General features: G+C 42.5%; 1 protein-coding gene across 3 annotated transcripts in view; it reads left to right on the forward strand.

The window, feature by feature from the left end:
• The window catches only part of HOMER2 (homer scaffold protein 2), a 53,399-nt gene extending 39,614 nt beyond the window's left edge, over positions 1–13,785 (forward strand). Inside the window, exons 4-10 of one of the 3 annotated variants that reach the window (XM_086848855.1) lie at positions 4,868–4,960; positions 6,065–6,091; positions 6,190–6,374; positions 7,892–8,048; positions 10,223–10,333; positions 12,335–12,415; positions 13,502–13,785. In XM_086848855.1, coding sequence (XP_086704981.1) covers positions 4,868–4,960; positions 6,065–6,091; positions 6,190–6,374; positions 7,892–8,048; positions 10,223–10,333; positions 12,335–12,415; positions 13,502–13,690 — 843 coding nt within the window. In that variant the 3' untranslated portion in view covers positions 13,691–13,785. The remainder of the gene's footprint in view (positions 1–4,867; positions 4,961–6,064; positions 6,092–6,189; positions 6,375–7,891; positions 8,049–10,222; positions 10,334–12,334; positions 12,416–13,501) is intronic. The other 2 variants (XM_086848856.1, XM_086848858.1) reach the window with 2 other exon arrangements.
• Positions 13,786–24,469: the final 10,684 nt, after the last annotated feature.

Below are 24,469 nucleotides of genomic sequence, written 5' to 3' on the forward strand. Positions count from 1 at the left end.
TTAGCACCTCTGGATAATAATTTTTAATCCTGGATTATTGAAGTTGCACCTCTGCACGGTGCCTCGGTGGCAGGCTGGGGCTGAACATGCACCATGTTCCATGTGGAGCAGGTGGTGCTGAGTCTGCCTCAGAAGAGAGGTAAATAATGCAGTAAGGCACTGGGTTCACTATAGTAAGGCAGGAGGTACATTTGGAGGACCTTGCACCCTAATCAGAGAAATTTTACCATGTTCTGCAGACCTTATCAAACACAGAAGAAATGCATTGCTGGTATCAGCTCATCAGTGCTCACGTGGCCAGTCCAGAGCCAGTCTGAATAACCTGTCCTGTGGGTGCAGAGACACCAGCACCAGCTGTGTTTCTTTCCAGGTCATTTTTCACATTTGTTTGCGCTGCATTACCTGCTGAAGAGCCCACTGCCCAAAATACAACCTTCTACTTGCATGGAAGGCTTTCCAAATCAGCAGGAAGACTTTTTCTGGTCAGAATATTGAGAGGGAGCTTAAGGGGAGCACTTCTGAAAATAGCTTGAGATGATCTTTTAAAAAGGAAAAAAACCCCAAAACTCTGACAGTTACCTAGCTGAAAAATATAAGGAAATCTGGTTTATTACCACCATGCAAAGCAGTGGGACAAAGATACTCCTTTATTTTCTATGTTTCTCAGTTTAATTATTGAGCCATTAGTAAGAAAGATCAGAGTTGAGAGTGAGATTACAGCTATATAAGTGCATTGGGAATAATAAAATCAAGTTTCATTTTATATTAATATCATTATACTTTTATAAAAGATATAAATTAAAGCTTGCCTATTTTACGGGAAATAATTGAAGTGCTTAGTCAGGAGTTGGAAGGGCACACTAAAACTCCCCTAAACCAGAGATCAATAGCCCTGGCTTAAAATAAATATAAATAAATAAAGCTGAAAAATGTTCGTTGAAAGCAACGGAAAATAATGAGGCAGGAGAAGAGGTTAGCATGCCTAAAAATGACTGCATTTTTAAGTACATTGCTTGGCCTAATAAAAGGCATTGCCTCATTCTAATGCTTTGCTTCTCTTGAGAAACTTAAAGCATTAATCCATACCTATAGGGAAAAGCAGTTCAAATTAAACATGAGCCATTAATGAAAACTGCATTCCGTGACCCAGTAACCTAATTACCATTCACATTGATTGGGAAAATCCCAGGGCTTAAAGTTGATGTCCTACTCAGGGTCCCTTTCCCCTTCTGCAGGGCTCGCTGACCCTCCTTTCCCCTCCCACCCTGTGCATCACAAGGCTCTCAGGGCAGTGTCCAAACGCTGCTCCAGCCAAGCTGAGGCAGGAATGACGGGAAGCTGGCGGTGTGTGGCTGTGGAAAGGGGGCTGGTGCTGCACTGGGGTGCTGAGCTTTGCACACAAAGTGGTTAAGGAAGATTTCTGCCGTCGCTCAGGGTGCTTTGAGGCGGCTGTGCTACATCTGAGGAGCTGCAGGTAGTCAAGGACATAGGGACAAAGATTTATACGGGTGAGAAACCCAGTAAAGCCAGACTTTGCACATCATAAAGCAGCTGCCTCTGGCCCCTGGGAAGCCCTGGGCTTTATTTCTCTGCACTCTTGCACATTATGTGTGCCAGCCACTGCCTTGCAGGGCAGCGAGCTCGGGGCAGAGACTGCCCCAGCACACAGCACAGCCGCTGGTCCAGCTGGCATCAGAGCTGGACATGCCCTGCCTGGGATAGAGCAAATTACTGGGCACTTTCTGGGGCAAATAGTCTTGTTGGGAACCCATCTGCCCCGTGCTGAGGGCTCATCCCTGGAGAAGCACGGGAAAAGCACGTGTGTGCTGTGGGTCACGGCACAGCGGTGCTCCCCCAGGGCTGTCACATCACCCAGCCTGCTGCAAACCGAGAGGGAGATGAAATATTTATGAGCCTGCTTTGGGTGGGAGCAGCTGTTTCATCTGATACTGGCACAATTTGTCAGTAGGAGACATAAAATATAATGCCAGACCAGGAGCTTAAAATTTATGCATACAAAATCATGCTTTTTAATGTATAAAATGCTAAGGAGGTCTATTTGAATATATATATATATTTCTCCTGGTGACAAACTAACTGTGGATTTGAACAGCCTTTAAATAATTTGTGCAGTGCACAGTAGCATCCTCAAGTCCCCATTAAATTTCACTGGCCAAGGCTCCTAAGCGAGCAGTGCTCATGGCTGCAGCTGCCTGACCAAAAGGCTTCACAAGTGTTGATAGCAGCAAATCTTCTCCATATTGCAGCTCAGTCACAGAGCTTCCTGCGGCGTGGGAAGACACGTCCTGTAACCCACGATGGACTGCCGGGGTGGTATTCACTTGGCATCTCTCCTACTCCAGTTTTTTTGTTTTGTTTTGGGGTTTTTTTGCTGATTTTGGGAGCCTTGCCACAGGGCAAGCATGGAGCTAAGGAGAGGAAACATCATGAATTCTTATAGTTGGTATTCTTATATATTTAGATTTTCACTGCCTGTTGAGACCATACATACCAAGTTTTCATTTACTGAATGCACTTTTTCGTTAGGAATTTGGCATTCATTAAGCACCCCCCTTTGTTGTAATGGTTTGATGGGTCAGTCAACTTAGACCTTGGAGGTGGGGCATGATTTTGTGGTACCAATTATTTGTCAGTTATTTGTGTTTGGGGCAGAAGCAGTTGGTTACTAGGGAGAAACCAGCTCTGATTTCTCCTGGTGATCTGGCCCTGTGTCTGTGCCACACTCAGCCAGCCTGGGGCTCTGGGTGGCTCCAGAACCTGCTGCTCTGCTCTGTGCAGTGGGTGTTGCAGTGCTGCAGAGCTGGGGCTGGCACTGCCCCTCTCACAACTGCAATCACTTTCTAAATGCAAATGTGTTTAATACATGTGTTGGCGAGCTAGAGACATGACTGAAATTGTTTATGCAATGAGGTCATTATGGGGTTAGTATTGAAGATTAGCGTTGCTCAATCATATGCAATTTTTTTATTATGGAAATGTGGAAAAATGTCCTTTTCTTCCCAGCTCACATAATTTTTCACAGCAGTCTCCTGTGTGCTTTACGAAGATAGCTGCAAAATAAAATTTGATAGATCACTTCCAATTCTTTTTGTCTGTTCATATTTTGTATCGTCCATGAAGAACCCTCATAAATTTTCCATACATAAGATGAAGAGATTTATCGTAAAAGAGGAAGATTTATTATAAAAGGCAGACTCAAACCAGCCTTATACTACCCTCAAGAAACACAAATGTAGAACTTACTATTGATATAATATTTTAGAAATAATCAGCTGCTTATATCTGCTCTGTCACAGCGGGAGAGACTCTTTGTGTAAAGTTAGAGTTAAATCACTAAAGGCACAAATGTAATGTGGTTGTTCTTAACGATCTGTGGAGTGCTAGAGAGGTAATCAAGTCATTTGTGTGTGCAGAGACTGCAATGCCATCAGATGGCAGCTGCTGCCATCCAAGGGCAACGTCAGCTGTGGCAAAGGGAACAGCTGGACCCCAGAGCTCCATCCTCGCTCACCAGCATCACCACACATCACAGGCTGCACCCAGAGAGTCACTCACCCTTTGGAATGTGGGATTAACCATGATGTGTGTGTGTGTGTTTATTGGAAATTACCATTTCCTCCATGTGTAAATCTGGATTTCTTTTAGACCAAATGGAGATTTGTTTAATCGGTCTCTACAGTCCCAGCATTTTACTGACAGCATGCTGAATACCTGCTGTAAATCTAAAGTTAGAAGGCAAGATTACTAAGTGAATAATGTTTCTTTTTATTCTTCAACTGTAAAATTGGTTGGTTTTTTCATGCTTTCATTTACAGTTTTTTCATAAGTGTTCTGAATTATCCAAGGCTATAATGGCAATCCTTTAGTCATAAACTGTGCAATAATACATCTGTTTATATTTTTACTTTTAAAATGTCTTGCCATTCTAGCATTTTAAGTTTCTCAAAACACAGGCAAGCAAGACCAAGCAGTTTTAGCTGAAAGATAAAGTTACCTATTCTTATAGTGGAGACATCATAATTTTAAAAGTAAATCATGTGTTATACCATTTTTTCCCATCTTTATAATCCTCCTTTTAAAATTTTAAATGTTATTTAAAGTGTTTGAAGCCCTGAAACCCTGACTGGCTGTGATAATACTTGTATTTCAAAAATGCCAGGCTGGCTTTGGAGCAGATGTCCTACAGCAACTCATAGAGGTTGGGATTGTTATCTTTATCTTTCCTTCCTCTCACCTCCCCCAGTTTGATATAGCGCTTTTACAGGAAGCATTCGAGCCTTTATCTTTATAGAAGTCTTCTACCTTTATTTTTGAAAGTAATAAGAAAATTAGAGCAGAAAAGTTGTGTTTTCGTAAGACTTCATCATATATTGAGATCTGCCTTCTCCTTTTTCCTATGTCTTGATAATCCCTTGCTTACTTCCTGAAGATGAACTTATTTGCATTCTTTAATTGAATTCACTTGCTGTTGGGAATAGAAGACATTGATAATATTTTTATCTAAACATATGTCTTTAGTATATTTTTCTTTAATACACTGTCAACAGGAGAGAAGGAGGAGGAAACAGAACCAAATCAAACCAGGAGACACCAAATGTTCCTTTTCCCCCATGGGCTGTTACTGTGGTTGGCCAGAGTTATAGAAATGTCCCTCTTTCAGAAACATACTAGTTTCTTTTGGAAGAACCATCCTGCCAAAGAATTAAGATGTTTTTTCTTGCCAAAAATTTTAAATTATTAAAATTAGTTGTTCGCTTTTGGACATCTATACCATATGAAGATAGCAATCTTAATGGTTCAACAGATGATAAATCATGTTAATAAATATCTTTCATGCTTTTTCTAGTTTGCAGAGAAGTTCCAAGAAGTAAAAGAAGCTGCCAAACTTGCAAGAGACAGATCTCAAGAGAAAATTGAGACCTCAAGCAATCATTCACAGGTTTGTAATTTAGTTTTAATACCTGTACACATACAGGATAAATAATTTAAAGTTAAATTTTCAAATGGACTGTGCCAGCTTCTGGCAGCCAGCTTAAAGTATATAAAATTGAGATTGCTGAAGGTAATTGTCAGTTTCTGGACATTAGCATTGTCAGAGGAATATTTTTCATCCCTCCATGCCCTTTACTTTCATTTCAATCTAATTTTTTTTTCAGCAGTCCTTGAGCTGTTACAACTTTTTTAATAACAGGGGAAGCTATACATCCTTTGATTTGTGCTGTTAAACACAGTTTGAGTCACTGGGAAGTAAGTCAGCGTAGCGCTTCAGCAGACAGTAAATGAGATTCATCGATATCCTTCTTTTTGTCATCTGTCCAACCCACTTCTGTGGGCTTTGCTTTTCCTGGCTCTGTGTGCAGGGCTCCCTTGGCAGTGGGCAGCAGTGGTGTGGGAGCAGGGGCAGGGGGTTGAAGAAGGCTGTGTTTGGATCTCTGCATGGTAACTCTGCGAGGCAGCAGCTGGTGCCAGCCGCTGCCTCCGCGTCCAGCGAGGTCTGGCTGTCCTAAAAACCGAAGAAAAGGAGTGTTGTCCCAGTCTCTAGTGGTTGGCTGTATTTTTGTGTGCAGTGCTTTAGGTAAGAGTGGACCCTGCTTAGCAGGTGTTCCTGGCCTGGGCTAATGTTTGGGGGAAAGTTAGATTTTGATCAGAGAGGAATTCAGACGAATGAGCAGAAAAAGCTGCTGAATGGTTTCAGCCTTGCAACCACCCCTGTTTGTGGGGCCCACAAACATCAATGTGAGTGGCTGACTTTGGATACTCATTTTGTAAAGCCTTTGGTCATGGTCTTTGTAGTTCACCTTGTTTGTTCTCTGTTGAGGTCAGTGCCAAGCAGTGTGTGAATAGTATGTCTTTGGAGGAGCAGTATTATTTTTGTTTGCTTGTTTCTTTGTACTTTGTGTGTTGCATTGTTTCATTATCTTAAAAAAACCAAACAACTTTTAGAAAACACAAGCCTTATCAGGGAAAAAAATTTTTTTAAAGTTTTGAACGCTTTAAACTTCCATTTGTGTATCATTGTAATTTTTTCATTCTTTTTAAACAGACCAGCATTGCAGCCAAGATGAAAAGGGTATGTGTGTGTTACCGCTGCTCTGCCAGGAGAGCCGAGGTCTCAGCCAAGTGGTGTGGGATCAAGATTACAAAGAAATTGGTGTTGTGGTCTTGCAGGAGATGCAGGAGACACCCAGTGTTCGTTTGTGTGTTGTGCTGCAGGAGTCTGGACGTGAAACACCATCTTCCACTCGAGCTTCAAGTGTGAATGGCACAGACGACGAGAAGGCATCACATGGTGGCTCTGCTGAGGCACATCTCAAATCTGAGAATGATAAATTAAAAATTGCTCTAGCCCAAAGGTGAAGTTCCTGTAGAACTTAAATTGCACTGGAAAAGCATGCTGTAATTATCTGATGGATAATGATATTAACAGAAATTATTCAGATTGTAATTAATTTTAAATCGTGCTGCAGAATGGATGAATGAACAGATTTTAGCAAGTACCTCCTGGTATCCAGTTGAGAAATATTTCCCATTTCATTTATTCCTGATGTAGTTTGTGAGGAAATAAGCTCTCTTTTATTCTGCTGATGCCAACTGTTATAACCATCTTCTTTCATGAAGTTTTAGAAGTGCAGAAATAACGTTAAAGCCATAGGGGAGCGATTGCTGCTGATAACATGTGAAGGCAATCTTTCTTCCTCTTTGAGTTTGATACACTTACTTTGATGAAAATAGATATGGATATTTAAAATTATGAAAGGGAATGAACTCGACCATAAAAAGTTGAAGTGAGAACTATAATTTCATCAGAGTGCTTGGAAGTCTTAGGGGATATTTCTAAATTGTGGACAGAGCCCCTTGAAATCACATTTTTTGCTATGTGCTTTGATAAATAATTTGAAAATGCTGAGAATAGTAATTTGCAGCTGTAGTGAAAATACAGGCGTTGCAATATGCAAAGCTACAACATTAAAATAGAATAATTCTCTATTGGGATCTTGCCTTGTCTGCCTCTTGCATGTGAATGTGTATCTGTGAATGGAAAGAAAATCTAACAAGATCAAGCTACTCTTAAAAAGGTATTTAAAAAACAAAGCATCACTGTAAGCAGCGTTATCCAGTGAGCAATTCCAAGGTTGCATATATTATGTTTGAAGTGCAACATCTCTCTTTATTGACATTTCAGTAGCTTAACCTGTTTCAAACAGTAATGTTAGCTCGTTCCTCTTGCTGAAGACACCTCCACAGGCAGGCAGCAAGTTGCACACAGGGAGTTTCAAAGCCTTCCTCCCGTTCACCCTCTAATCTTGTGCTCTGTGCTGCAGCTCAGAGCTTTGGGGAATGAGTAGTTTAATTCTGCAGCATTATGTAACACTTTTATAGTTAAGACTCAGCATTAAAATAAATTCAAATATAGATGGTGTCAACCCCCTGAAATCTTCCATTTGGAATTGCTGTGCCATCTGCAGATGTGCAGAGTGGCTGTGTTGCAGGGGTGCCAGGTGCCCAGCCCCAGCTGCTGCAGCCACACAGCTCAGGAGGTGACAGGGACCATGCACTGCCAGGTGAGACCCCCGGGTGCAAATGGGCAGCTGGACCCTGCTCTGACAGCAGGGCTTTTGTTCCAGACGCAGGCCACTGCTGCTGGAAATGGCAGATCCCTTTGTTTTGACAGAGACAGTCAAATTAAGGCTTTTGTTCTCTGTAGGCATCTAATGGCTAAAGGCAATTACACACATCTGAGTGCTCTTCCTCTTATTGCAACAAATTAATGGTGAACACACCGCGGTGGGGGAGTTTGCAGTCAAGTAAAGCATAACAGCTCACAGGAATACAAGGTGAAACCACCTCATGGTGTCCTGTTTTTTCTCAGTTCATCCAACGTGAAGAAGTGGGAGACGGAGCTGCAGTCGCTGCGGGAGAGCAATGCACGGTTGTCCACAGCGCTGCAGGAGTCGGCGGCCAGCATCGAGCACTGGAAGAAGCAGTTCTCAGCCTGCAAGGAGGAGAACGACCAGCTGAGGGGCAAGGTAGCAGAACATGCCCACAGGAGAGCAGCTCCAGTCACTGCTCTTTCTTTCTTTCTCTGCAGCTTCCTCGCAGTGTGTGTTGGGAGATGGGGTTGGTTTTTGGAAGGGAGCTGGGCGGGTGGGCAGCTCAGGCAGCCGCTTCCCTCCGCACACAGCGGGCAGGAGGGAGCAGAGGAGCTGCCACATCAAGTTCCCCACTTCAGGACTTGGGAGATGTGGTGTCAGCAGGACCTGTTGGCTGGGGAGAGAAGCCAGAAAGGTTCTGAAAACGGGGCTGCTTTTGCATATCCCTTTCAAAGCTCACTTAAATAAATACTGCCAGATGTGGATGAGCAGAAGGCGAGGTTGTGGCCTGGTCACCCACTGGAGCCCAGCCTGGGAACCACTCCATTCACTCAGTATTAGAAGCAAATCCCAGCAGTGAGCAGGAGAATGAGGATGTGAGTTATTCCCTCAGCAATGTGGGTGGTGAGCTGGATCCTCCAGCAATAACACCTGGCGCATCTCATCCACAAACCTGCCAACAGGCATCAGCAAAAGCCTTTTCCCCTTCATTACTGAGACATTTCTCACTTGTGTAAGATGGAGGGCTAGCAATGGCTACAGCAGAGAACAACTCAGAAGTTTAAATCTGTGAAGTCTTGGTTTAGAGTAATCATTAGGACCATCTCTCAGATAATACTGTGCTATCTGCAACAGCCCCTATGGGCACAGGGGATCCTGGGCACAAGGGATCCTGGGTTCCATGAGCACTGCTTTTACAGGGATATTTTCACCCGCAATTCATTCATCCTAAATGTTTTTGGAAAAGCTGGATCCTTTTCCTGCTGCTTAGATGGATTACTGGGACATTTGAAGTAGAGATCAGATTTTATCAGTCTGGTGAGATTTTTTTTTTTTTTGTTTAGTGTTTGCTTTTGAAGAGGGAAGGAATTACGTGTCTTTTTGTGTGTCAGTAGGCTGCAGGTAGTATTTCAGTGTTGGAAGTTGTTTGGGTTGTTTGTTGGCACTGAAAATCCTTGTGGAACAACCTTTTTTCTGAGGCCAATACTCACTGTTTGTTCACTTGTGTTTTATGGGTGCACAGTGGTAATGCAGAGATCAAACCACAGCTGTATTAACTGATGTTACATTAACAAATTAATATTAGTTGTTACATGATTTAGCTTCATAAATCCAGCCTCTTGTGGATAGGGGAGAAATGAGAGACTGGAACAGTATGTTATGGGAAAATATCATAATTTGCAGGGTAGTTATTATCCTTTCTGTATTGTTGCAGGGAAAAGTTGTTCTCATCAACACATGCCACATCCCAGTAGCTGTACTAGAGAAGAAATTATTAAAACACCACCTTGCTGCCTCTTCAAAGTCATCATGCTGGTGACAGCCAGACTGTGCAGCAACACTGCCTGTATAATGTGCTGTCTTTCTCCATGCAGGGAGGTTTTCTGAGGTTTTCCCCCAAGCAGGTTCCTTGCTCAATGCTCACACTGCACCACTGCAGTGCCCTGGGAAGCTCCTTTTGCTTTATTAATTGGGTCAGAATTTTTTGCATATCGCTCTACCTTCAAATGGGGGAAGTTATAATCCCAAAGCAACACGAAGCTGAGAATTAAAGTACATACTTTAATGAGCTGGTCCATCGGCCTGTGGGAAGTGCATCTCCTGGGAGCTGAGTCCAGAGCTGGCAGCAGGAGGTTTGGAGAGAGCAAAGCACATCCCTGGGCGAGAGAACAAAGCAGCAGATGTTGCTCTGAACTGGTTCTCCCCCAAAGTTTTGATGTTGTGTCCCTCATACACCAGCTAGAATAATAAGCAACCCCCAAGAGATTTCTTCCTCTTGCTGTGTTAAGAAAACCCATTCCTTGTAGCCTTGTGTAGGCTTCATAGGAGTGAACTGCAGATTTTATCCCCAGTTCCACTTATTTTAGCAGCTCAGTGTTTTGTGCATTCCTGAGTACTTATAAGAGAGACTGTAAGAGAGAATAGAGACTCAGGGTTTCCTAGTGGGTGTGTAAATTGACTCTTTTGAAGGAAAAAAGTGATAATTTGGTTGCAGTGAAGCCAATGCTATGATTTAGGAAGCAGATCCCATGTCCATTTCATCAGATGTGTTCTACCCCAGATTTTCAGAAATTTGAGAAATTTCATCTAATGTCTGACATTTCTTAAAGATTGAAGAACTGGAGGAACAATGCAATGAAATAAATAAAGAGAAGGAAAGAAATGCACAGTTGAGTAGACGTCTCCAGGAACTGGAAACAGAACTTCAGGACAAAGAGTTGGTGAGTGCCCTGAACACAGAAATGGTGTCTTCATGTTTGAGTGGGACTGTCTGCTTCTCTTCTTGGGTGTAGATTGTTGCTGAGGAGTGGCTCACCTACCACCAGAAGCAGCCTGGTATCTTGGGGTGTTGCCTGTTTCTAGGTTTTCCATGGACAGTCCCTTGTTTGGTAGTGTTTCTCCATCCAAGTTCCATGATGTGTTATGTGCTGTGACTGCACACTGCAATTTGGCAGAGGTTAGAAAAGGATGCCTTGGTGTACACAACACCTGTCCTTGTAGAAGAGCCAGTGGTGAAACTTGGTGCCCAGAGCCAGACAGATGTGTGCTGAGAACAGATTCATTTGACTCTCCCCATGCTGAAAATTCCCATAGGCATCAGGATTGCTGTTAAAAAGACATAGTTTACAAAATAATTTGGCATTTGTGTAACATGTCCTGTTTCTTATTCTGGATGGCTCACAGTTTTCAGCTTTGCTGGTTTATGGTCTCACTTTGACCTCAGGACTAATGACAAGAGTGAGAAATTCAGATTCATCTAGAGTGACCCAGTTTGTAATTTTTGACATTACAGGCTGTTAATTTTTCTAAGGAGGATGATGGCTTGGAACCCCAGAAGAGTGGGGAAAATAATGGGAAGTGTTTTTTTTCTGTTGTCACAGTGACCAAATGCTCTGTGCTGGCTGAAGAGGAAATGCAGTGCAATAAAGTTTGCCATGTGCCATTACAGCATCTCTGCTGGTGCTCTTAAAAGCACTGCTGTTAATAGGTTTTGTGGTGGTGCAAGGAAATAGTTTAAGGAGATGGATTTTGATACACTGTCATAAATAGAGTGGTTTTCAGCCCTATATTTCAAAGGAAAATGTAATGCTGTCTTCTCAGCCTTTCTATGGCAATAGCATGTATAACAACCCTTATTCTCTCCTATAATTCTCCTCAAGATTCACATTTTTACTGTACCAAATGAACCAGAAAATTGATTGACTTGTGAATTTTACAAGACTGTCTTCCATTTAAACTGAAAATATACTAACTTGTTTTAAAAATTCATGCTTACACTAGCATGTTCTCGATTAGCTCTAAACTACCCATATGTAATCTTTCATGGTCTGGAATCCAAACCCACATGAAGTCTGCTCATGGCATGGCCATGTAAGAGAAGCTGCTGATACCCTCCTCATGTAGGAGATGCTTGTCCTCCAGGTGGTTCCTCCACCAAATCCACATCTCTGACTTGGAGAAAAGGCTCTTGTGTGGAACAGTGCCAAGTGCTTTGCACAAGTGCAGGTAGTCCAGGGGTGTACCCCTGCCTTCTCTGGAGATCATCACCTACGTGGGCAGTTTCTGGAGGAGGATCTTGCACTTTTTTCCAAGTTGTCTTTATTTCCAACAGAGATATGGATTCCTGCTGTTGATCTTTCCATTAACTCCCTTCATCAAGTCTGCTCAGTCTGGGTAATGAGGACAGAACCAAATACAGATTTTGGGGGAGGAGTAGGTGGTTCTCAGATCTGTACCATGGAGGAAAGCCCATTACACCTGTGTTCTGTAATGATATCTCTGTATGTGCAGCTGGTAAAGCCACTGGCCTTTTTTTTTTTTTTTTTTTGCTGTCATACATCATTGAAATTGTCTAATTTGCTCTTTGCTACCATCTATAAATTACTTGTAGCATTACAGCCATTCAGATTTTTCTGGTATTCAATACATCTTTTGCATAGGTATATGGTTTAGGCTAAGATTTTATTAATATAATTCATGGAATTCATGCAAGAGACTGGATTACTTTGCCTGTTTTAGAAATGCAAAGTAAAAATTAAAGTGAAAAAATGTATTCTTGTAGAAAATTAGCAATTTTGGAATGCAGGCAGGTTATTTTGATTATTTTCCATCCAAATACTGTGCAGAATACAATAAAATATGCAAAGCCATTTCATCTTCAGATTTCCATTATGTTTTAAATTGAAGCTTGCACTAATATTTTTTCTTTTATGTTTTCAAAGGAACTGGAAGAGCTTCGAAAGCAGGGTGAAATTATACCAGAGCTAATGTCAGAATGTGAATCTGTATCTGAACAATTGCAGGTACAGTTTAGCAGTGAAATTAATTTCAAAATACTTGGTGCCTTTCCTTTGCTTTTTTTTCCCATAGCTGTATACATTTCTCTATTCAGACTTCAGTGTTTCGAGAGAGCTCCAGTTCATAAAAACAAAAAATGCTAATTACATGCAAAATGCACAGTGCTGTTCCCAGCACAGGAGTGGTTAAATGGCTCCATTGCAGAGACTGGTTTGCCTGGGATGATGTGGCACCCATCTCCTGCAATGCCAGGCCATCCTGTATCCCGTGTTTCCACTGCTCTGGGCTCACAGAGGTGCACCACTGCCACCTGTGTTGAGCATCTCCCCAAGGCCTGGGGCTGATTGCTGCAGTGGCACCAGGGCAGGCTTTGGGGAAAGAAGGAGATGAGTAAAGCTGCTCAGCACCAGGAGTAAAAGTTCACCTGAGGATGTGTCTGTGTGCTGTGCCATCCCTTTTCTGCAGGGCTGGCATGTGCCTGTGGCTCGGGAGCCCTGCCCCAGCCAGCAGCTGGACTTTGGGCATTGCCTCCTTGAGTCAGGTCTTGTGGAAATGCAATAAATTAATACATGAAAAGAGAACAAAAATGAGCAGTCCCATCGATGAAGTAAAATCCAATCGATAAATAAGCCATCAGGCAAAGTAGAACTTTAAAAAAATACCAATAAATCCCAAAGTGCTGAATAAAGCAACTTTATTCCTCAGACAGGATTTCCTAAGTTTGTTTTTCAAGGTTAAACCACCGTAGATAATTCTGTATGTAATTGATGGCACGGTGTCTAATTCTGCAACTGTAGCAATGACAGAAATGTATGCACAGTGCACGATTTAAATCCAGCTGAATTTGAAGATATCAACCAAATGACAAAGTCTGATGCAAAGCATCTTTTCCAGTTAATCTGTGTCCTTTCCTGCGTGGGCTTTTAATCAGACAAGCTCATGTCAGTTGCTCTCAGAGGTGCTTGTGTTAATCAGTTTACAGAAGTTCGAGCAAACTCTCACAGCCCTGCTGCCATTTGTTGCTTTAATCTATGAAATGCTGCTCATCCTTCTTCTCTGTGATTCATCTTATTGTCTCTTTTGTCTTTAAGGCTGCTGAGAAAAAGAACAAAGATCTAGAAGAGAAAGTCAGAACGCTAAGGACAGAAGTCGAAGAGAACAAACATAGGCAGACCAACCTTAAAACTGAATTAAAGAATTTTTTAGATGTACTAGACGGGAAGATAGATGAATTACATGATTTCCGACAAGGACTGTCTAAACTTGGGGTTGACAATTAGATGGCAATAGATCTTTTTTGTAATCTAGGGTCTGGATGTTTGATGTTTTGTTGATCCCAAACGTGTGTTTTACAAAATATAACTAGAATGTTCCACTTGTTTGCATTGGTTTTGTACATAGAGGCTGAAAATTTGCTGTGGGTTTTTGGTTGGTTTTTTTTTTGGTGGGTTTATTTTATTTTGTTTGTTTATTTACCAAACCAATCGTGCTGCTCACTGAATTCTGTTGAGATTAGAAACTTTCTATATTGCTGCTCTGGCTTTGTGGGGTTGGGAACAGGTAGAGGGTTCTGTCTCAGGAATCTGGAACTAGACCTACCTTAAAATGAATATGCAGTTAGTTGTTGCAGGGAAATTTATATCTTTCTTTAAGGGCTGTTGCAACCATAGAAACAGAAAAGAAGTCTTTTTCTTGTCCAGACTATCAGCACTCTTAGCAGGATTGACTTTATTCTGTGGTGGAGCAGAGGGATTAGCTGGAGCCCCTGCAGTTTGTAAAGTGTGCCTGTGATGAGCTGCAGCCAGGAAAATCACTTCTCACAGATACCAGTATCTTTAGGACCATGTCAATCAGGCCTGGTTCACCAAAAAAAAATGCAGTGGATTTCAGATAACCTCTGATAGAGGTTCCATGTGCTTGCCTGGATCCATACAGAACAGTCAACAATGCAGAAATGAGTTTCAACTCTTGAAGTCGAGTGTCTTACCAGTCAGTGAGGACAACTTCTCTTAGCAGCATCACCTCTCTCTGGCCTTCAGTTTTGAACCCATATAGTTCCATCATTATGTGCATCTCTGAAAAATGCCCACCTGAGTCTGGGGACCAGATATTTATTTTTAAAAGTGGTATGTTGCTGGTTTGTACAGGTCTCGTGCCCCTCTGTGTGCAACTTGATTGTTGTTGATTGACTTCTGCAGCAGTGAGGAAGGAGACATGGATCTGAAAAGCATTATAAGGTTACTGGAAGGTGTTTATCTGAAGCAAATTTCTGCCCAGGAGACTGGCAGGGCGATGGCCACGTGAAATCAAAGTCCTTTCCCATGATTTCTGCATTCTCTGGCAGTAGGGTAGGGATTAGTCACCAAGTTAGGTTGTACAAAAAAAGCCCATCTCAGTCAGAGAGGCAGAAATGTTCCTTTATTCTTGAACTGATTATTCAGCAGCTCTAAGAGTGTTTTGAGAAATACAAGCACATACCCCAGCCTTCAGTGGGGAGGAAGTTCAGTTCATGACAGACAAAGATGTAAAAAGGGACAGAGAGGAGAATCCAGCCCAAGCATTGCTCTTTCCCTTAGAATTTCCTTCAGCTTCTTTCTCTTCTTTCTCCATAACCTGTTTTGAGAGTGTTTACCTGGGACCTTAATTCAGTAAAGCACTTTTGTGTACGTGATGTCGTTATTTGCTTGATTCTGATGACAGCTTTGTTAAGCACTGTGTTAGTGCTTCCCAGCAGTGACTGGTATAAAATGGCCATGCTTTCCTTGGAATTTCAGGGCTTTCCTTGGAACTTCAGGGCTTTTTTCTTTTTTTGGCACATCTTGATTATTAAAGTGGCCTTTAAAAGAAAGGTGGGTTGTAGGTGAAACATGCATTGAATACTTTTTCACAGATGAATATGTAATCCCCATGGTGGAGATGGGATCTGTCTGCAATTGCCCCTTGAATTTTCATTTCATCTGTTACTATTACATTATCTTCATTGCCTGTTTTTTAGAATGGACTTTGAGTATTTTTGCTTTTTACTCCTTTGAAACAATGGATGTAAAGTTAGGACCTCTCATAACCATTATGACCATTTAAATCTATTTTAAAAAAATTGTTTTAGGCTGTTGATATTTAAAAATAAAAATAAAAATCAGGTACATAGCATGTAGGCGTGTGAAAATTAGACTTTGCCAGCATGGAAGATTCAACAGTTGCATAATGTGGGGTTAGATCAGACTTCTCAAAATTGAAAATGACGTCAGAAACTGTGTGGTTGTGCACAAGTAGTCTCCATTTTTAGTCTTTTTATGTGATAGAAAGTCAGATATACACCATAATTTAGCAGGCAGCTCATCCTGCTTCTCCTCTCCTCCCATGCTGCTTTTTCATCCCTGCATCAGCTGGGAACCACAGGATAACACAATTAAGAGCTGCAAGCAATACTGGCAGTCAGGGCCCTGCTCCTCACAGTGCTTCATTGCTTTTGCACCAAGAACCGTGCCCTGTCTTCCTTTTCCTGCTGAGTAATCTTAGGGCTTCTCTCTGTTTCAACATAAATTTTGGTTTTGGCATGATGCTGGGTAAAAGGATGCAAAAGACTCAGTGAAAAAATTACAGTGTTTGGCTTAATCCAGATCTTTGTTTTTCACTTCAGTCAGGTCTAAGATCCAGTTCATTAGGAATGTATTAAGCCACTCTTAAATTGCAAGGGAAGTGTTTCCATGGGATTGCATTGATTAAACAGATGGAGTTTGATGGTGGCACATTAAGGCACTGCACAGCTCTGACACAGGCAGTTATTTCTGGGTGCTTAGTGCCTGCCAGAGGAACAATGGAGTCCTTAAATAAATCCCTGCCCTGTCTCTTCTATCTTGCCCTAGATGTATGCATCACATATCCGCTATTTCTCTGATGCTGAGTTGTTAGGGATGCCTGTACACAGCTTTATGCTGTGGGAAACTCCGTCCTTCAAGCCTCCAAGGGCTTGTTATAATTGCCTTCTTTCTTCTTTCTTCCCAACAGAAGTTGAGAGCTTCTACACAGAATCATTTAAACTCCCCAAAATGCCATCTCTTTTAATCTTCCCATCTCTTTCATTGGATTTTCCCTCTTCGAGAGAAAAAAGCGTGGCAGTGCATGCTCTCAGGAGTGTTTGGGCACCAACTGCAGCTGTCCTCTCCAGCCTGTCCCTGTCCCCACCCCAGGGGACCGATGGTGTCACACACTGCTTATTCCTTGGTGCTCTCTGGTGGCCCAGCACTAACTTGTGTGCCAAACAGAGCCTCACACTGCTCCTCTTGAGACTCATCCCAGCACTGAAATGCCTCCTCTGTCCTGATGGGAGCACCAGGGCAGCCAGCCATCCCCCAGCAAAATGCACACACCATCCCACGGATGCACTGACCCTCCTTTTGTGCACAGCTGGAATTTCACCTGTGGGCACCCTGAGTTCAAAGACACCTGCTTAGGGATGGCCCTAAACACTGCCAGGGCCATGGAATTTTCATCCCTGTCCAAGAGAGGATCTGCAGAACTTGGTTTTATTTGTTACACAGTGCTGGGCTAATCCTGGTTTCCCTGTGTCTGTCAGCAGTGCCTTGGTCAGCACTCCCACCCAGCCTGAGCACAGGTTTATAGCAGGCTGTACCTCTCCTTGGGTGACCCCGAGTTCCCTTTCTGGACACAGGTTTCTCCCTCTAAGTGGTTTTTATGGCAGGATCTCTCCTACCTCACTTACATGGTCTCTCCTTAACAAAGGACATGTGCTTGGCACTTGCTGTGTGGGTTTCAGCACCACCACGGGTCCTGCCACACATCAGCAACCTGGGAGCTTCAGCTCTGCTGGCCTCCTGTGACACCAGGACAGAGTGTGTGTTACTGACCTCTGGATGAGAGACTTCTCTGAGGTGATGTTAGAGCTGCTGAATAATGCTACAGTTTGAGGGGTTTTGACAAAATGAGGAAAAAACAGGTATACCTTGTATTATGTAAAAGCAAAAGTGACATTAAAATTGATAGAATTATTTTCAAGGGGAAAGAATATTCCATTAGACACATTATGTCACATTTTGGAAAAATACCTTAGTCTCATATTAGGGATAAATTATTTCAAAATGAAAAAAATGGAACTTTGTTACACAGAATAAAGGTTAACCTTTTGGGGTTTTTATTATTTGGCTGAATCTTTTTTTGCCAATTTTGACTCAACTTCACAAGTAGTTCTGTTTGGCCTGGAAGTGCATTTTCAGCAATTGTCATACTTTGCAGTGTTCTGTCTACACCTAATTGGTGTCTCCTTCACTAAGTGAGCTCACTGGAAGAAAACTGTCTTTTCTTTATGAAATTCAACACCACCTGTCATTTTCTGTATCCGAGAATTCAAAGAATGCACTTTCTTTGTTTTACACTGAGTGCATCTGTGGCCAGAAAACAAATGTTATTTAGACAATATCTTTTTTTCTGTACAAACACCCAATTTGGTTTTTATGTGGGCAATTTAGGGAGGGCAATTTTTTAAAGCTGCTTGGTGAATAAAGGTGAGCAGGAAGGGTTTGTGCTGTTGTGCCTGCTGTCCCTGCCCTGCCATTGTCTTACAGGGGTACCAGCCAAAGCACTGGTGGTGCTAAGGCAGGGGCTCACCTGCCCTGTCCAGTGATTGCTCAGTGGCTTGCTGGCCACAGGAACACACATCCCACTCACAGCAGGGCACAAAATTGTCCACAGACTTCTGCTCTCTTCTCTACGCCATTTATTTATTTTTGCAAGTATCGATTCTTTTCCTTAATTTTTTGCCGCCTTTGGCTGTGTCATAAGTGACAGAAGGAAAATTCCCTGTTGTTGTCACCACCTTGCAGTGCTGGGAGTTTCTCAGCTACAAGGCCATGCTATTCCTTAGGCTCTTCCAAAGACCTATCTTGGCAAAACTCTTCAAAGCATCAACAGCATGTAAGGAATATATCACTGTCTTCTTGAGCCTATGGATTAGCAAAGATAAAACCCCTGTCAGGGTGGAATGCCTCGCTCAGCTGAATGTGTGCCCGATGCTAAATCTGAAGGGAAGAGGTGTAAGGGAAGGCAGGAGCAGCAGCAAATTTTTTTGGCTATTGTTTCAGCAGAGATTTCAGTGAAAGATGTTCTCTCCCCATGAGCTGTGGATGTGCCAAAGGTCTGGATGGCCACACCAATCCACTGGCTCCCCTGCCTTTGTCCAGGCACTTCTGGGCTTGTCAAGCCTGTAAATATCAAGAAGTCCTCAGCATATCACAGGTGGTGGTGTGAGGGATGGAAGTGCCACGTCCACACACACAGAGCCCAGAGAGCACTGCAGCCACGGCTCTGGTTATGGTCAGACACTTCCAGTCAAAAGCAGGAAAAGCTGTTCCTGTCCCACAGGGCCTCAGCAGTACCAGGGACCTTGTGGAAGGGCAGGTCCAGCTTTTGGGCGGCTGAGGGGCAGCAAGGAGTCCCAGGCTGGGCTGGCAGGGTCTGGTTATGGGTACAATTTAGCAATGGTAGGACAGAAAGCTACTTTAAGGTAATTTTTCTTTCTGTGGATTGTGTTCAAGAAGCACCTGTGTGTCAGGCCAAGCAATACACAGCCACAAGATGAATCCAGACACACCCACAGCCAGAGAGCCCCAGCTGGCCCACACAGCCTGGCCAGGGATGCTGTGCCTGGAGTCCTGCGCCCCCGGGAGCTCAGCAGGGCTTTAGGCTCACTATTGGAATGTACACCTGACACAAAGTTTGCACATCTTAAATACCACTCTCAGTGGTAAATGATAAAGTACCTGAAGTGAAATAGAGTCAGGAGGTGAATGAGAAATGTGATGAAGGTGCTTCCCAAAGGAAGGATCTCCTGCAGGCTGTGGGCAGAGCTGGTCCTGGCCAGGAGGGCTTTGCTTGCATCCCTGGGGGGATGTTGGATGTCCAGCCTTTGATTTTCTACTGTGTTTTATGTTAGCTCTTTTCTTTTTCTTTTTTTTTCTTTTTTTTTTTTTTTTTGGCAGGTAGCCTGAACATACAGTCTTCAGATGAAGGTGCCTATACCTCTAAAAATTTTATATGCACATTTTGAAAGTTAGTTAATTTAGTTACCTAATAATAATGGTACATACAAGAAAGGCACTTGAGAAAAATCTGTCTGCTATTGTATTTTTGTTTGGGTTGGTTTTGTTTGGTTTTTTAACACTGGTCAGCAATAATTATTTTAGCCATATACTAGCTGAAAAGACCAATATGTAAGATTTGTGAACTAAACTTTTAAGTTTGCAGGACTTTGATTAACCTGGGTATGTGATGAGGAAGCTATGCTCAATAAAAGAGTATTTTGCAGCATTTAGATGTTTTCATTTAATTGCCTAATAGTGATCATGAACATAATATTCTATAAAGCTCATCATGAATGACAAACAAAGCACATCGTTTTTAACATGAATATATCCCTTGTAGTTGAAAGTTCTGAGAGTGTACTAGTGTGGTCTGCTATACCAAAATATTTAGATTATTATGAGATTTTAGTACTAAAGATAAACATACACCCTGTTTTTATTGTTTCAAGTAAAGTTTAGTGAATGACAATTTGTTGATATACAACTGTGGGAAAACACTGCAGTGCTCTAAATGTATATTTTTATTTGGGTTTATTATATTTAGTATATGTTTCAATGAAAACTGAAGTGTTTACTACAGTTGGATCATTGTAAAACATCTCTTACCTCATTTTGTCTGCTGTAAAAAAGTACTATCCTCTTTTTTTTTTTTTTTCTTTTTTCAAATTGACCATAGACAGTCAATGTTAATATTTAGACTCCTAGTAGCAGTAAATGCTGGGTTTTATATCTATAAAATGAAAACTTGATTTTTTTCTTTATGAACTTATTATATAACTTTGTGATTTTTATCTGATTTTATTGTAACATAAAGTTGTTTTATGTAAAAATATATAGTTTAAGTAAAATCTCTTGTCTCACTGTCTTCATTGACTTCAGAAAATTAATATCTTTGAGGCTGCAAGTCTGAACTCAATGGAATGCTGTCCTTTGATCAGAAGAATATGTTTTTGTTCTCTATGTATGGTATCAAGACTTGGAAACCGCAAGGACTCATTTTTCAAGAGGTGGAGCTTTAAATTGTTTAAATTGTTCCTTCACTTTGTTCCATTAGCCCAGTCAGAGAGGGTGCAGGACTAGTGGTACTTACAAGACTGGAAAAGTAGAATTTATAAATATTTGGAGATGAAATTTTGGATTTATTGTGTGCTGAGAGGGGCCTATTGTCAGGAAGCAGCTTTTTGTTGCCCTGTTTGGGGTACGCTCAGGACTGAAAACCCTCTTGTGATTCCTGAAACTGATGCAACTGCCCCTGGTAGCGGCTGAAGCTGATATTGTCTCTGGAGAAATTGCCTACAACACAGGGATTAACCCTGTGTTGAAACAAGGGGTGTTTTGACACCCTTCTCCTGCATCAGCTGCGAGCTGGGAGCCCTCTCAGAGGGACGAGCCCTCTCCAAGGTCCCTGCTGCAGCCCGGTGACACCACGCACACAGCAGCACATCCCTGGGAGGGAACAGCACCAGGGTCCCTCTTCAGACACTTCATAATGACACTCTCAGCACTGTTGTAGCCATCACACAGAAGCAGGGTTTCTGTCTCTGCACCCAGCCAGGCTTCCCCAAAGGAAATGAGAGGGTTTGAGGATTGCTAAGCGGCTGCGGCTCATTGTGCCTTTGTTACTCTGGGCTAGAGGGCTGCAAATGTCAGCCTTGGGGTGAGCAGGAAACTCATCTGCCCCTGACCTTTAGAGCTTTTCAACCAGGAGCCATCAATAGTTCTGACAAGCAGTACAGCAAATTATTGCAGTCTCTGAATAACCAGGGTCTACAGACCAGTATCTACAAAACCAGCTTATGTGCACCACAGTAAAACACAAGTAACTGTCTCTAGTCCTTAGCAAAAAACACCCCCATTTATCTGTTTGGATTTGCATAATTATGAATGTTAGTACAACAAAAGTATCTCTGAGTACATCCCATCACCCACAATTATCAGAAGCAAGCCTCATTCTGTTCCTAGCAAGCTGCTGGTCCCACAGTGGGCATTCCCACTCATCCATGTGAGCACAGGGCAGTGCCTCTGCTGGGCACAGAGGTACCTGTTTGCTACAGCCACACCTGGCACTTCTGTGTTCTATTTGCCTCATTAAGCCCAGGGTACATTTTTAGCATCAGAAAGTCTCTGGTTTGTGTGAAGGGCTGCTCCTTGCCAGCTGTTCATAGTGCAAGTGAGCAGTGGTTCCAAAAGAAACACTGGTCTGGAAGCTGTGGTGAGTGATGCTTCCAGCAGGGATATCTGCTGCTGCTGCTGTCTGTGAACCCTTAATTTTCATATCTGGATTCCTTTCAGAAAACTTGGGAGCCTCCTCAATGGACTGTGTCCTTACACAGTCACACATTAAAAAGTGTTTTACCTGACTGTGGGCTGCTGAGCTGTGATGTGCCACCTCGGGATGTCTGATGGAAACATGAGATGAACTTTAAATCAAATGTTTCACTCTAAGTGGGTGAACAACCCTTTAATATATACTCCTTTTGGACACTTTGGATTCCTTCAAAAAACAGAGCAAGAGATAGGCCATAATTTCCTTCGTTTTGGAGGAAAACCCCCAGCATGGCACCATGGGGAGGCCTGTATAAAGGTAGCACAGGATGAGATCCCTGAGCAGGAACAGGCTTGCTCTCTCCATAATGTATAGCTGGTGACTAGGTTGAACTTACATAAAATTCAACATTACTCAGTCCCACACACTTTTAATTTTCCATGCTTTTCATCTAAAGGCATGTCTGCACCAACAACGGAAGAAAGGAAGATATGTTAATTATATATTATTAACTGTCTCCCCACTTCCTAGAAGACTTGAGCATTTTTTCAAATTCACTGCATACATTTTCTTTTATTTCTTTTTTACTCCTAAAAAGTAGCCAAAATCTTGTAAAAAAAATTAATTATTTACAACATTAAATATCCTTTACATAATCAGCATTGCCAACCAGAGCAGAAGAGCAGCGTCAGTGAGACTAATACATAATGGGCTGTTCTCCTGAGAACAACTAAAATGTTAATGTTAGGAATAAAAATGTGTCAGTAGCAGCTGAGAAAGCAAAGACAGGTGATGACAGGAGCTCAGCCAGACCTGCAGGGGTGGTGCAGCCCTGCTTCAGCCACCAAACCCACTGGAGCAAAGTCCAACCATCCTTCAAAAACAGAAAAAAAATGCCCTGCCAGGTGCAGTGCCAGGTTTGATTTCAGCGAGCAAAGCTAAAAATGGCCATCCAAAGGCTCGTGAGGCAGCTCTGCAAGGGCTGTGCCAGGCCCTGCCACACAGCTCTCCACTTTGTCATTAACAATGTCAGGGCAGCACTGCCATGGAGCTGCTCAGGCTGTGGAGATCTGAGACCTGGTGAATTTTAAAAGCATAGCTAACCTTTGCAAGGCAAACATTCCGATCCTCTTGCAATAATGTATTGCTAGGAACGTGTAACAGATCACTGCAGCTGAGTGGTGCTTAACTCTGACCTCTGCCTCTGAATTTTTCAAAGGCAGGTCTTTGTGCTATGAAATTCCCTTTGGGTCTCAATATTTTTCCTGAACATTGAACATATTTCAATAACTTCAGAAATGTTGGATCTTCTCAGAAGCACTGTCTGCAATGAAATGATCTCTAGATGGAAAACTGCATGTTGAAAAATGGGAATTTTTGTGAGCCAACATGAGGTCTAGCTCCTGGTTTTGAGGCTGTATTCCAGTTGTACAGGCACAGCAGTGAGACACATCTTACCGAATCAATCCTGCTCTATTCTCCACCACAAAATGGATCTCTTCATAAATACCTACCCTCCTGTGTTTGTGTGTAGCAGTGGTTGTATCCAGGATCCCATGCAGCTTTCCAGGACCATATGCCCATATCAAAGTCTGCATGCTGCAGTCTGAGTGAGAGCTTAACCCCTGAACATTTCTTGACAATGGTTTGCATTTAATTAATCGTTTATGAGCAGATACATCTATTGGCACATGAAGCAGGTTTATTTGAGTATTTTTGTTTTCCTTCTATGTCCTCTCCATTCATTAGTACTGGCAGTCTATGAAAAAGAAATCTGTGGCTGCTGTAATCAAGAGAGATTGAGCTCTTGCTTTTCTCCTGACTTTTCATCATTGAATATGATTTGTTGCATATGCCCTGGATTGTGCTTAATGTATGCTGGCTGGAGGGAATTCAGACATTGGGGGAATTATAAATAATAGCAGCACTGGCAACCTTTTTGCATCATCACATCACAGTGGAACGTATCCGTTTTCAAAGCTATTTACATTTAGTCTTTTGCCACTTATTTCTTTGCTACCATTAGCCGTGGCTTTAATTTTTCTCTGGATGCAGGTTTGTACTGTTCATTATCCTGAAGACGAATGTTGCAAAACAGGATGCTGGAGTTCCCTGAAGAGCAGAGACCTTTCCAATCCCGTTCATCTATAGCAGTGTTGGGTCCATTTATAAAGATAATCCCTGGCTCCGAAACCTGAGAAATTGCAGTGATTCACTAATCACTCCCTAATGCTGTGGAGGTCCCACAGTCACCAGCACAGTCATTTCAGTGGGTGGGGAATGGCTTTAGGACAGGGATGGGAGATAGAGGAATGATATTTGGAAAGCAGAAGGGAAAGAGCAGCAGGTACCTGCTGGATACTTGCTCACACAGGCAAAGAGCTCCTTTTGGCAGAGCAGACAGGATGCACTGACAGCTCCTCACCCCAGTGTGTGCCTGTACACTCCTGCACACTCCTGTACACTATTGCACATTTCTGCACACTCCTGCACACTCCTGTACACTATTGCACATTTCTGCACACTCCTGTACATTCCTGCACACTCCTGTACACTATTGCACATTTCTGCACACTCCTGTACATTCCTGCATACTCCTGTACACTATTGCACATTTCTGCACACTCCTGCACACTCCTGCACACTCCTGTACACTATTGCACATTTCTGCACACTCCTGCACACTCCTGCACACT

This window comes from Cyanistes caeruleus, chromosome 13 (assembly GCF_971803275.1).
Source record: "Cyanistes caeruleus chromosome 13, bCyaCae1.hap1.1, whole genome shotgun sequence".
In the NCBI taxonomy this organism is placed as follows: domain Eukaryota; kingdom Metazoa; phylum Chordata; class Aves; order Passeriformes; family Paridae; genus Cyanistes; species Cyanistes caeruleus.